This window comes from Ailuropoda melanoleuca, chromosome 8 (genome assembly GCF_002007445.2).
Source record: "Ailuropoda melanoleuca isolate Jingjing chromosome 8, ASM200744v2, whole genome shotgun sequence".
NCBI classification, from domain to species: Eukaryota; Metazoa; Chordata; class Mammalia; order Carnivora; family Ursidae; genus Ailuropoda; species Ailuropoda melanoleuca.
Window position 1 is genome coordinate 61,119,526 of NC_048225.1, and position 14,110 is coordinate 61,133,635.

At 49.1% G+C, this 14,110-nt stretch overlaps 1 protein-coding gene across 3 annotated transcripts in view; it reads right to left on the minus strand.

Annotated features, from left to right (window-relative positions):
* Positions 1–233: 233 nt before the first annotated feature.
* Positions 234–14,110, minus strand: part of DENND5A (DENN domain containing 5A) — a 105,472-nt gene continuing 91,595 nt past the window's right edge. The window contains exons 14-23 of one of the 3 annotated variants that reach the window (XM_034666539.1): positions 11,890–11,974; positions 11,301–11,429; positions 7,384–7,505; positions 6,059–6,204; positions 5,376–5,494; positions 4,790–4,971; positions 4,070–4,152; positions 3,453–3,576; positions 2,771–2,905; positions 234–1,261 (exon numbers count right to left, since the gene is read on the minus strand). In XM_034666539.1, the coding sequence (XP_034522430.1) occupies positions 1,188–1,261; positions 2,771–2,905; positions 3,453–3,576; positions 4,070–4,152; positions 4,790–4,971; positions 5,376–5,494; positions 6,059–6,204; positions 7,384–7,505; positions 11,301–11,429; positions 11,890–11,974 (1,199 nt within the window). In that variant the 3' untranslated portion in view covers positions 234–1,187. Of the gene's footprint in view, positions 1,281–2,736; positions 2,906–3,452; positions 3,577–4,069; positions 4,153–4,789; positions 4,972–5,375; positions 5,495–6,058; positions 6,205–7,383; positions 7,506–11,300; positions 11,430–11,889; positions 11,975–14,110 lie in introns of all 3 variants that reach the window. The other 2 variants (XM_011220930.3, XM_034666538.1) reach the window with 2 other exon arrangements.

The window sequence follows — 14,110 nt, forward strand, 5'->3', positions numbered from 1 at the left end:
TAACCCTCATCTGCATCCCTCTCAAACAGCCATTTGAGTTAAGAACTATGAAAGCTCCTGGTGCTACAGCAGGAAGGACCCAGGAGATGCCAGGCCCTGAGGGGGGCACCCTGGGCAGTTGAGGGAGGAGTCAAGGCAATGCTACACCCTCTCACACTCCTCCTCCCACATGGACCAAACCATAGCCCCACCCACTGCTCAGAAACCCCCACAAAAGTCAGGGATCCAGGCGGTTTTGTTTCAGGTGTTTTATTAAGTGGGCCATACTGTAGCTGGTTTCTAGGTTGCAAAACAACATAAATTTAACAATAATAACATAGCCAGTTAGACTGTGACAAGCTTTTTCCTTCCTTAAAAAAAAGAAAAAAGAAAAGATTTAAAACACACAATGGAGGGTTAAATAAATAAGAGGAAAAAAAAGAAAAAGAAAACCTGTTAAAACATGCTTATGTTCACTTCTGTGCAGCTGTGTGCCAAGAGGAAACGTGATCTTCTGCACGATGGTGCACCCCGGCATGTCTCCGTTCCAAATAATACTGACAGAAAAAGAAAAGATGTGGGACTGACTCATCAGTGCTCGCAGAGGCACTACGAAAAATCCCTTTGATTGGAGCTTGGGGCTTCCCGCTCAGCACACCTGTGTGTGGCCCGTGAAAGCCAAATATCCATAACAATGTTAATATAGAAAACATTAGTTTAAAAACAACGTGGAATGGCCTCATGACCAGGCGCGGGTGAGGAAGGAGAACGGCCCCGCCCGCGCCGCAGGCTCGGTCCGGGGAGGCCGCAGGCTCCCAGCACGCGGCCATGGCGAGGGAGGGCACCAGCTTCAAAATAAGCGGCGCCAACCTCGTCTCCCTCTCCCTATCACTCTTTCACATGAAAGTGTGTAAAAAGCAAATCAGCAAATAAACTCTAAAATAGATTATTTATTCCAAAAATCCTCTACTTTTCTTTTTACAGTGAGTGTACATCTCCTCTCTGTCTCCTGCACAACTTGCTTAAATCCCCTTGGGAGAAGGGTCAGCGCTGCAGGGTGAGTCTCTCTCGGTCCTGCCGCTAGCTGGTGCTGGGAGGTCAGATGTCGATGCCCTTGACGAGGGACGTCTCCAGGGTGATGTTGAACTCCTGCAAAGTCTGCAGCACGCGGATCAAGGAATTGACGAGTGTGTGGTCTTTGATCAGCGCTATGTCCTCGTACATGTGTGCGGTGATGGGGCAGTCAGCCAGCAGCGCAATCCAATGGTGTAGGAGGTGATCTCTGGCAGGGAAGGGTCAGTCCGCACGGATCAGAAGGGAAGGCGAAGGGAGACAGTTAGTACAAGGCCAAGGGGGAAACTTGCTCCATCACTGCTTGAACAAAGTCTGAGGCTGGAGAAGTGGATAGCTTCCCCAGCCCCCTCTCCCTCCCCTAATAGTGCTAGGCTAAGAGGCCTTACATGGCTTTAAAAGGCTCCTACTAGGGACTACTCAGCCCCAGGGACACCAACCCAACCTGACCCAGATTGACCCAGTTACCTGCCACCAGGTCCACAACTCCTCCCCTGCCCACCCCACCTCCCTAGACCAGCCCACCACCAACCAGACATCAGGTCCCGTCAGCACCACCTCTCCCATCTCAACAGCCAGAGCATCACTCCTCCACGGAGCTATCACCGCCAGGAATAATCCTAAGAGCTCACACCCACATAGCACTTGGCATGTGCCAGACACTGTCTTAAGAGATTTAACCTTCCTAACAACCCTATGATATGAGGTAGGTGCTGTCGGTGCTATTAGGAGCTCTACTTTATAGATGAAGAAATTGAGGGAGACAGAGATTAAGTAGCTTGTCCAAGTTCATACGGCTAGTAAGTGGCTGACAATACGAACCTAGTCAAGCTGGTTCCAGAGTCTGTTTTTAACTATTATGCCAACTTCCTCCCTTCCTTGGCCCAAATGAACTACTGCCTTAAGTTGATTTGGCCTTCACGCTCTCACCTGACCCATGGGAATAGCCCCTAACCGTCCTGCCCACTGATATATACCAACCGTGGTATCAAATTCATATCATTTCAGTCCCCTGATTAAACAGGTCTGGAAGGATTCTCTGCCCCAGCTCCCCGAGGCCCCTACCCTTCTTCAACTGTTTCCTACGACTGTCCTTCCCACGTTAACTTATTTCCTAACCGCACATCCTTTGCTTCCTTTAAGACCTCTGCTAGTTCCATCTGCTTCAGACTCCCCCCACCTCTACCCGTCCATTAAGGCTCACCTCAGGTACCACCTCCCCCCTTCTCTGACCTCTCTGCTCCACAGCTTCAGTGTACTTATGAATACACGCTTCCTTTTGCGCTCGCACAACCTTCTGCCTTATACCGTATTTAATTAGGACAAGGAAACTTTCAAATGGTAGGGGCCATGTTTTACTCAGCTCATCCCCCTGCCTTCCATAACGCCCGGCTCATTCAAATGTTTGTTGAAGGCATGACTAGATATACTCTGCTTCAGATTTCACCAGTGGGCTGGCTTTATTCCCTCCCATCAAAATGGGCCTCCACCCAGTTACACACACCCTCATCCCCACCCCTCCATATCCCCACACACATGCTTTGTACATGGAAATTAAGGGCCTCCAAGGCGTCACCTCCCCAGGGGCATCTGGTCATTAGCCACTCCCACCCCCTGCACCACGCTAGGCCCCCAGCACCACCTCCAAGGCTGGGTGCTGTGCACTCGGCCATCAGGTTGCAGTACCTGGCTCCCAAGCACACCAGCATCTGAAACTTGCCGTCCTTGCCTATGTTCCGGGGAGTATTATTGATTGCAGTGACAAATCGGCAGAAGTTCCGGGCCCTTGTATGCCAGTTTTCCTCGGGGACAAGTTCGGTCTGCTCCAAAGTCTCATAATAGGTTTGTGCTTTTTCTGTGAAGAGTAGAAAAGCCTGCCAGTGACAAAGGCTCTCAAAACCAACCTATCCCTAACTGTCCTACAGGTCACTAGCCATGGCTCTCTCCATGTTGATGCAGGTAACTTAATGTAACATGAATGTTCTGACATCACTGATCACATTTCAAAATATAAGGTCCCTATTCTTATGTTTTACATTTCTCTATGTGGTCCTTGATATAAAGAGGGTTCTTTCCGTAGTCTGAAGATTAAAAAAAGAAGAAGAAGAAAGAAAAACACTGTTGAGGTAAAAGGTTCTTGCATGAAAATTCTTTAAATGAGTACATCACAGGGGTGGGGCTCCAAATACTATCAACTGGCCTTTTGGATCTACAAGGAAAAAGTGTGAGGACTTGTTTCTAAGCCTTTAAGAAAAGCCAGAGCAAACAGAAACAGATCTCATTTGAGAGTCACCCGGTTTGGCTTCTGCACCGCAGACCCCAGTGGTCAGCACCCACATTGTGTCGGTGAGTCCCCATGTCTCTGTATGGTTTTCCCACCCTCACACCCTGGCTCAACTCACCCAGGAAATCCCAAATGAAGACATTCTTGAAGAGCCGGGGGGATTTAAATCCATGCTGGAAAGCCTGTTCCAGGGCCGAGACTAGGCCACATTCTCCACAGAGCAACAGCGTCAGACTGCCTCGCTACGTAAAGAAATAAGAGAATGCCAGGCTTGCCTCAGCCAAGTTGCCTTCCACTACTGCTTCCCCCAACCCGTAGTCCACAGCTGGGAGGGCAGCAAAAGCCTGGCTGGGACCCTGTCCATCTCCCCTAGTGCCCGGCACGGTGAGGGGCAAAGAGCAGCTGCCAGGGCCCAGCTGCTGAACAGACGATGGATCTGGGTCCCCACGAGAGGGACAAAGCCAGAGTGACCATTGTTCAGGGAGACCCAGAAAAATCCAGAAGAGGAAAGGAATGTACACTGTTCCTTAGGGGCCCAGGGACTCTGCTGGGTCATTAGTGTGAAAGGAAACCAGGGTAACCCAAGGCAGAGGCCCCTAAGGAAGGAATCTGCTCAGTGTCAAACTGAGGCATGCACTCGAGAGACTCTGGGCTGTTCGCAGTACATGGGCCTGGAAAAAGACTATTCTCTCTCAATCAATATAAAGCCCTGGGTTGGAGGGAAGGAAGGCTCACCTCTTTCTCGGGCTTATGGAAGTGCTTCACGATGCCATTGACTGCCTCCCCGATGGACTCCTGGATCTGCCCGGTGTTCAGCTCTGATAAAAATCAAGTAGCCGTCCCTAACCAATCTCAGAGAACACAGGAAGGGCTCATGGGAGAGGCAGGACAGCCTGGACCCCAGGAAGAGCAGCTCTTACCCATCCAACCTTGCTGAGCCTGCCCTTCCTAAAATCTTGGGGAAAAAGCAAAAGCTAACACCTCAGAGTTCAGAGTTCCATCTCTAAGAGAGGCTGGTTAAGTTTATTTTCCATTTTACCCTGGAACTTCTGGCAACCAAAAATGGGCCAAGACTTGGCTGTGAGGCCCAGGAACAAGGAAGGACAAGGCCAGAAGGCAGACCCTTCTCCTCTCCAGAATCATATATAAATAGTACAAAGGACCTAGGCCAGGCTGCACGACCTCTCCCCTCTCCTTCCAGGCCTCTGAGGAGTGTGACACCCCCCTTCAACCCCGACACACACACACACACACACACACACACACACACACACACACACACACTCACTGATTCATGAGAGGAGGGTGACGAATACCTGAGGCTGCTTTGTTGGCAGAAGTGGTTCCTGAGGCAGCTGCGTAGGCTGGGTCTGGACTCCCACAACAGGGTTCCCAGACATCTGCCCACATTCCCCACCTGGGTGGCATCAGGGCCCAGTCCCTCCTCCCACTTACTGGGCTTGTTGTTGGGTGAGATGGTAACAAGCCTCCGGATGACGCTGGGGGACTGCTGCAGGGGCGGGGTCCGGCACGGCCTCTCGTCCACCTCAGGCTGGCACGTGAGCAACTCGCCAACCAGGACCCGCTCCAGGCTCCCGTCATCTATGCCCTTCCCCAACCACCGACCACATGGGAACCTAAAGGTCAAGCAGTGGTCTGTCAGAGCTGCCGGCTCCTCCAGTGTCCTTCCCCTTGTTGCTCAGCAGAAGCCATCAAAAAGCCAATCCCTGGAGACAGGCTCTGAAACCCGGCTGGGGATCCCTCAAGGCCCTGCTCACCCACCCCACCGTGCATCATCAGGGAAGCCACCCGAACGAAGGACAGGTGGCTTGGAACCCGTGTACAGCAACGTCATACGTCTTAGCTTGGAAAACCCTCCTCCTATTTCTTTTCAGGTGCGTGAGGCAGAGCCAAATAGGAAGCACCTTAGTCTACCATGACCTAAAGGGTCTCCTTGAGAACTCCACATATCCAGGCATCAAACCCGGCCCTTGGTCTACCTTGCCCCACTATCTGAGGGCATAGCTGAGGGAACACTTACTTGTAGGTATGTCCTGTGATCTCATTCCTGACCATCACGTACTCCACCAGCCATTTGGCATACAGCCCAGAGTTATCATGGCCTATCTGTACCGTAGTGAGCTTTCCCAAGTTCTGGCACTGTGAAAGAACAGCCAAATAAAGAAGGCAGGTAGGTCAAGAAAAGAAGAGAACACAGAGGCACTACTCAGAGGCACAGATCTGACTGGCTGCCTGCAACCTGGCCCCTTAGTATCTATAGGGAAGAACTCATGGCTCTGCCTACCACCAACACTGGTGGTATGCACCCTCATGACGGGGCAATGATTGAGAAAGAAGATGCTACTATCTGAAGGAAGAATAGAGCCTACAAGCAGAAGGGTCTGGAAGTGGGACGGCAGTCTGAGATTCAGAGGTTTCTGTGAACACTTGGGCTTGGCAACTGAAAGAATTCTTGGGGATTTCTCAACATGCCACGGCAGGGAGTTATGCAAGTCCAGATAGATAAGTGCCTTCAAGCCAGAGACTGCTTAGACAGGGCAGGCTCCCCCATTCTTGGGTCAACCCTTGACTCCGGCCTCTGAGCATCTCAGGACACGTCAACTGCGCTAATGCTCTAAGAGAAGACCACCATAAAACCCTGCAGAAAGCTCCCATAAGCAGCTGTTGCAAACTCAGACCGCCAAAGAGCCTGGGGTCACATACCTCGAAGGTCATCTCTAACACGTTCCTGGGAATCTGCAGGGTCTGTGTCTCACCCAGTTCTCCCGAAATGCAGATCCATGGGTTGGCGGTGAACATGGAGCCCCCCAGCTTCTTGCTCGGTACAATCAGGATATGGTACGGGATCACTGTGTGGGGGAAGCCACAAAGGCATTGAGGAGGATCAGGAATCCCTCCCATACCTGAAAGGGCCCTGACCTGCCTGCCCAGGAGTGCTGGCATGATTGCAGTCCCGCTGTACCGGCCCCAGCAGGACCCAGTCTCTGGCTAGCTTAGAATATTAGCCAATCCTACCCTCAGTCTCACTCCTCTCAGGGTTACCACCCAACCATCAAAGATCCAAGCCCATCTGCAGGCTCGGAGGCTAAGTGAATTTGTTCCTTAAATAATACCACCAACTCCACGTTTGTACTGAATTGCTTTTCAGAGCACTTTTCAATCTATCGTCTTGTGAACTCTAATAACCATCTCCAGAGAGGTCCTACAATGCCTTTTCTGAGGCACTGAGAGGGAAATAATTTCCCCCGGTCTCCTAAGTTCCAGTCCAGCACTGCCCCTCCTGCAGCCTACGACCCTCATCTCTGAGAGGGAAGACGGGTGCCACACAGAAACAAGAGTCCACGCTGCTGAGGCTGCTGAGTCACCGGCCAGACAACCAGCCGTGGGGCAAATTCAGAGACTAACCCTAAGGAAGAGAGCATCCTGGTACCAAAGGAAGATGAGGCTCCGAAAGCCTTCTGTAGACCGTACCAAACCCTCCTTCCTCACTCTGCAAACGGAGACAGGCCCACAGCAGGGGTCAACTCTGCTCACAGAAACCTAAAGAGTTAGGGCAGAGCAGGGCCTGGACCCAAATCTCCCACTGCAACCTCGAGCTCTGTTACTTCAGCAAGAGTTGTTTTTCCCTGTGCGCTGGTCTGAAACCTTCTAGGATACGGAATCACTCTCTAAGCCCAAAACAAAAGGGAGATTTCTTTACAGGTGTGCAAAGAGGGCAGTGAACTTCACCACGCCACCCAAGTCCACTCCACCTTCATCGCCTTAGGCTCCCAGAGCAGTGCCTAGGACAACAGTGACAACATGATGGCCAAAAAGACTGAGCTCCCCAGTTCAGAACAAGAATAAGAAGCTTCAGAGAAAAAAACCACCTCCACGGAGGGCAAATGCACCTCTCCCCTACAGAAGCAAAAGGCAAACTCAAAGTACAAGTGACCATCTTCTTTTTAAAAAGGGACAGTGAGCGAGCCTTAGGCAGGCTCTGGAAGACCGGCATTGAGAAGGCTTGTGGGGAGCACAGGGCTACTCACGGATAGTTGTGAAGACATTGGTGAAGCAAAAGTAATCGACGGCATTGAAAGAGAGGAGGTGACAGAGGAACTGCTCCTTCTCGTCGCCACAGCGCAGGAAGGCATAGCGCTTGTACAACTTTCTGTCGGAGAGGAGGCAATACATCAGTCCCCCAGCCAAAAGGAGGGGGAAGAGGCTAGAATTACTCAGTTCTGGAAGGAGACCGCTAAGGGAAGAATAAGATATCAAGCTTCAAGTTTTTTAGAGTCACCTAAAAAAGAACAAAGCCAGCTAGAGGCCTAGAGGGAAAGTGGCTGAAACCATAGCAGGAACAGCAAAACCAAACTCTGTGTCCAAGGATTGATGTTACTACAATGCAGTGTCAGAAGTCATGGGATCTCCTTTCCTGAACTGAGGGCTGGAACTGTCACCCCTCAGGGATGGCACAGGCCCTCTCAGGCTCCTAGCTAGGGGCATCACCCAGTGTGTGGTGTGGGAGCAACGATGGCAGGAGGTCTGTGATCACCAATCATTAACAGGGCTAGCCTCAGACCCTCAGCAGACCTAAGACCCATGAGTCAAAACACCACTCTGAATGTGAATGTAAGCCCAGGACAGCTTGAGGCAATAAAGGGAATGATCCAGGTCACAGGCAAGGAAAAGCTGCATACATCATGTCCTTCCCCTTTTTTCAAACTTTCTTCCGTCCCCATCGCCACCCCCACTTACTCATCAAAGGCCAACTCCTTTGTCTGACATCGTAGACCCTCTGTGACAGCAATGATACCTTCCCCACACAGAGGGAACATGAAGAGCCAAGTGCACAGGACTTCAGCACAGAGAAACAAAAAAGTAGGTACTGTCCTGGTTGCCAAGATTGCAAGCACTGTGGCCAAAGAGGTACGGATTCAGTAAATCTGTGAAGTTTTACCTATAAGGTACACCCAAGAGAGTAATTCACCAACCAGGGCCTACTATGTGCAGGTGCTGGAGAGGGAACACCTATCCTCAAATACAATCCAAGTGAATAAATCAGGGAAAGGCCATGGTATAAGACCGCCCATAATGAGTAGCTGAACGAAAGGCTCTCTGTGGGAATTTAAAGAGCCATGAGCTTCGATGGTCCTAGATGAGGAGAGGCATAAAGGACAGCATGAACTTAGACAGATGTTGCCGAAGAAAGAGGCCAGGGTATGGAAACCAGTTTGGCTGGAGTTGGGGGCTCAGGGAGACGACCAGTTAGCAATAAGGCTGAAAGGCTGGGTACAGTCAAATGAACGAAGGCCCTAAATAGGCTAAGAGTGCCACTTGCCCTACAAGTAATGGGTTTCGGCAATGTACCCTAGAAGTAAGGGAAAGCCACGGCCGGTTTCAGAAAATTTAAATTTAGTGCATCGGAGAAGTGAAAGGGGCTCAAAAGTGAAGCCAAGGCAGCAGCACTAGGTAAGACGGCAGGCGGAGGCGGAGGACAAAACATTCGCAAGAAAGGTAGTTACGGTGAGTTAATTCTGTGAAGCTTGCTTTCGTTCTCTCTGAGCTGGAGGTTAAGATACCTGAATGGAAATAAATGCAGGACAGAAGCCAGAAGAAAAGTCAAAGCTACAGCTTCAGACGTGAAAGTCACTCGACGGGTAACAGAAGTCATGAGAATGGGTGAGATCACTAAGTGAGAAAAAGCGTGCACGCAGAGAACTTAGGACTGTGGAAGCCAACATCCTGGAAAGGGTAGGGGGAGAAAGAGAACAGGATGGTACAAGGCCATGGCAGCCATGCAAAGTGAGTTTCAAGGTAGAGGGGCTACTATGCAGTATCAGTCACTGCAGGGAGGTCAAGGAGAAACAGCGTGAGCTCACTACTTAGAAGCTAACTTTTTCCCCTAGACCCTACAGCCCCCCTTACCCTGCCTTGACCTACCCCCTCTCCAAGCTACAAACAGTTTTGGAGGCTACCTGGAAATACCAGAGACTCAGGAACATTCTATCAAGATATACTCTCCAAGGCTGTCCACCTCCTCCTGGTTGTGCAGCTATGCACACATTTCACGTGCCCCACTGAACACCTACTAGGTGCTAGGCAACATGCGCATTCATGCCCTCAAGGAAAGCAAACTGTAATAAGCAGCAAGCAACTAGATAATGACAATACAGCCCATCAGTGGTGAGAAGGTTTGAATAAATACTGTGACAAATGCTATGGGCGCTCAGGGGAAGAATGAACCAAGTCTCTGAGGTGTCTAGACAAACTCTAGCAAAGAAAACTTCTGACTAGGCCCTGAAAGGACTAAAGACATCCTGAGAAGGGTGAGTGGTATGATGTGGCTCGAGCGTTAGGCAGACTGAAGAGAAAGACAAGAGAGAGGAGAATGAAGGAATAAATAGGTTTGATGAAGGGCCCCTTTTTTCTCCTTTACACCCCATCCAAAATGCAATCTGTGGCAGCAAAACTCATTTTCCACTCACTGGAGTAGCACTGGGGCCAGAATATAAGGTGGAAAGTTTCTAGTACTGAGTAAATTCTGAGCTTATCTCCTTTTAATGGGGCTACAGTTTAAAGAAACCAGAATGAGCCTCCTGACCAAGGTCTGTGTCCCGTTTGCTGTTGCCTGGGCCTTTGGGCGCATTCACACCCTAGACCTACCCACTGTTCCGGACTTCACAAAGTTCTTCTGCTTGACCACCCTTCAGACGCCTCCCTGTCCTCCTGCTGGTGACACCCACACTGGCCAGCAGGAAACACTCCTGCCCTATCCTGCTACAATGGCAAATTTTTTTTCAACCACACACAACTGTCCCCTAGAATCTGGTGTGCAAACACTTCCCTTCCCAACTCCAAGCTTACATGTTCACTTGTTCTTTTAGCTGTTCTCCCAATCTCCAAATTTTATCCCTCAGCCCTTCTGTCCCTATAGGAAATCAAATTTAAACGCTTTAAGAATTGCTGTTTCACGACCTCTCAAAATGAGCTAACTTATCAAAGTTTTAAACCCAGTTCTTGCTGTGGTTTACATACACAATAAACAATCTAAATCATTGTATTTTTACTTTGAATAAAAACAGATTCTGCAGGTTTAATCAACTGGCTACACAAAATTTCCCCAAGGCCCACTCCTCTGTTTTATCATCCTTGGGAAAGTCAAATAATAAAGGACGCCATGAAAAGATGCCTAAGGAAATGCTAAACAAAAATGCCCAACAGGCTTGCCAATGAAGAAAGAGCCAAACATAGACAGGAAAAGTAGAGAGGTGGTGGCCCGAGAGGCAGAGAAGGGGGTCAGTCCTCCTTCCCACTCCTCTTCTGGTAGCTAGGGTACAAAAAGAATACAAAGAATATCAAATCCAGAGAAGGGAACCATGGGTTTAATGGCCCCTGGGAGTGTGAGAACCATGGAATTTCTCATCTTTCTCTTTCTAGGTGGAAAGTGTGGGGGGAGGGGGCCTACGAGGGCCATCGGAAGCCCTTTTAAGCTCTAGGGAGACTCAGACAGGGTCCAGAGAGGAAAAGCAAGGACTGGGTTATTTTGGGCCGGCCCAGCCCTCAGAAGAGAACAAAAGAGATAAGGGAATATTTTAGAAGTTTCCTTTTCATTCCCTAATCCTTTCTTCCCCAGGACAGGAAAGAGACCAAGAAAATGCCCTGTGCCTAAGAGGTATGCAAGCCACCTAAGTACAGTAAGAGGGGAGCCCCAAAACTCTGAGGTACCCAATAAGGACCCCACCCGTCTCACTACCTCTTTAAGAAAGCCATCGTGCAGATTTAGAAGGTAGAAGAACAAACACAGCAGCATTTGTCTTCTATAGTTAAAGACGGAGCAGAGGAAATGCTACAAAATCTTCACATGCAATTTGAATCAGCTGAATACAGCAGAAACGACATAGTGAATCCTCCCCCTCCCACCACTCCTGGGAGCCTGGGTCTACTCCAGGTGGAATGGCCTTACTTGGTGAGCTCATGGTCTGAGAGAAGCTGCTTCAGGTGTCTGGAAAGTAATTTTTTTTCCATGGAGAGTCGCACCCATGCTCTGGCTTTTCCCACATCAGTCTTGATCTCCCCGATGTTCTGGATGTGCCTGAAGGGAGAATGGGAAACAGGAGGTGGGGAGTGGGGTAGAAGAGGAACTCACTACTAACACCTCCCCCTGTGAAGCCAAGCAGGCCTGGTGAGACAATCCTATCCCATCCTGGTGAGAGTCCATCTCTTGTTCTCTAAATCCTGGGCTTCCATGTGGCTTTGCAGATAGGCTCGCCACAATTTGCAGGCGGCGGCAGGGGTGACAATACAGCTCTCGAGACCCCAGGCAAACCCTGGAGCCCCGTGGTACTTCGATATGATTCTCCAAAAGCTTCAGGGACCTCAACTGCCCGTACAGCTCTACAACTGCATCCTGAAGCACAAGACCAAACACGAGGTCTGCCCGGTTAAGGGAGATGCTGCAGAACCCAGGTCACGGACGCCCTGCTACTGAAGCTTCCTAAGGAGCAACTGAAAACAGGCTTTTAGTGGCTTATTATATAGGAACCCAGACTGACCTCATATCCTGAATGAGGGAGATTCTCAGGGGAGACATGACTGAGCTGGCATCAGACTTCCTCCGTTCTGAATCAAGAAGTATTCCTGGAACAAAAAAGCTGGTCACGTCCCAAGAGAGATCTGACTATCCAAAGAGCTGACTACCCAAATTTGTACAGGGAATACTTGGTAACACCCTGTGTTTCATGAATATTTGTTAAGTACTTAATAGGTATCAGATGTGGTACTTTTATACATATTATCTCATTTAACCCTCTAACAACTAGATAGTGGAGGAAGGTATCACAGAGAAGGGAACCAAAATTCAGAGAAGTTAAATGCTTTGCCCTAGTTACCAAGTGTCAAAGCCAGGACTAGAGGGAACACAAACCTTCTGGCTCCTAATCCAGCATGTTCTCACCAGGCATCCATGGACGCAGTATTTCCATTTGGAGCTACTACTCCTGCCCTGTTCTTGCCTCTACCTGGGCTACGAAAGAGCCAAGGGAATGCGCACAGAACACGTTCCCCAACGCCCAGGCTCTCCGGCTACAATACAAGCGCACCTCATTTTGTTGCGCTTTCACTTTACTGCGCTTCACATACTGCATTTGCTTACAAACTGAAGGTCTATTGCAACTCTGGGCCAAGCAAGTCAACTGGCATCATTTTTCCAACAGCATTTGCTCATTTCATGTCTTTGTGTCACATTTTGGTGATTCTCAAAATATTTCAAAATTTTTCATTATGATCATTATATTTGGCTTTTTCAGAAGATTTATTTGAGAGAGAGAGTGTGTGCGCGCACATGAGCACATGCTCATGTGCAGGGGAGGGGCAGGGGGAAAGGAAGTCCCAGCAGACTGCGCTGGGCGCTGAGCCCGACACAGGGCTCCATCTCACCACCCATGAGACAATAACCTGAGCCGAAACCAAGAACTGGACGCTTAACTGACCGGACCACCCAGGTACCCCCATTATTACTGTATTTGTTATAGTGATCTGTGATCCATACTTGCTGATAGCTCGGATGGTTAGCAGTTTTTAGCTATAAAGTATTTTTTAATCAAGGTATAAACAGTTTTTAGACATAATGTTATTGCACATTTAACAGACTATACTACAGTATACATGTAACTTTTATATGCAATGGGAAACCAAATAATTCACCTGACTCACTTTATTGTGATATCCATTTTTTGTGGTAGTCTAGAACCAAACCCACAACGTCTCTGAGGTATGCCTATATATTATCCTTATGTCTGGTCCAATACGTAAAACTTAGTATCTTCGTCATGTAGCTGTTGAGAATTTTTGGCTATAGTTTATCCCTCAGCAGTAACTTTCTTCTATAGCCTTCCTGAGAAGACTTTTGTTCCAATGTCCAGAAAGTGGACCAAAAAACTCCTTATCAGGCTACTTAGGGAGCTCTTACACCTGGTTTTCAGCCAACTATTCTCCCCACATTCAGTGTCAGCTGAGGTCAATTAGCTCAAGGGGAAAGAAACATTGAGTTTATGCTGACGTCTTTACTTCCATGGGAACTGATCTTCACCATTAGGATAAGAACATCCAAGAAGAGCAAACAACTTCTTGGCAGAGAGAGGAAAATGAAGGATGGTGCAAAGGGGAGATGCTGCCAAGAAGTACAGAAAAGAGGGGGACTGTCCTGGAAGGGGCACTGCAGAAGCAACACCAGACCAGGAGACGAGAGGCCTGGCTCCTAATCTGGCCTCTTCCATGAATGCAGTATGCAATCTTGAATAAATTCAACTCCTTTCTGGATCCCAGTTTCCTCCTCTTATAAAATTAAGGGGCTGGACTAGATTATCTCCGAGGGTCCCTGCCAACTCTGATATTTTTATTAAATTAGAAATGGAAAACAAGGGGAGGCTGGGTGGCTCAGTTGGTTAAGCGTCTGCCTTCAGCTCAGGTCATGATCCCAGGGTCCTGGGATGGAGCCCCACACTGGGCTCTCCGCTCAGCAGAGAGCCTGCCTCTTCCTCGGCCTGCCACTCTGCCTACTTGTGCTTGCCCGCTCTCTCCCTAACAAATAAATAAATAAAATCTTAAAAAAAAACAAAACAAAACAGAAAAGAAGTGTTAAGGGATCATTCACACCAGGCCCTGACTCTGAGGAATTCCAAGGTAGGACACAGGCTCTCTTAACTGACAGATCATCTCAATGCCCATCTCTGAGGTATAAAACAAAAAACTCTCAAGACAACTTGCTTCAAACAT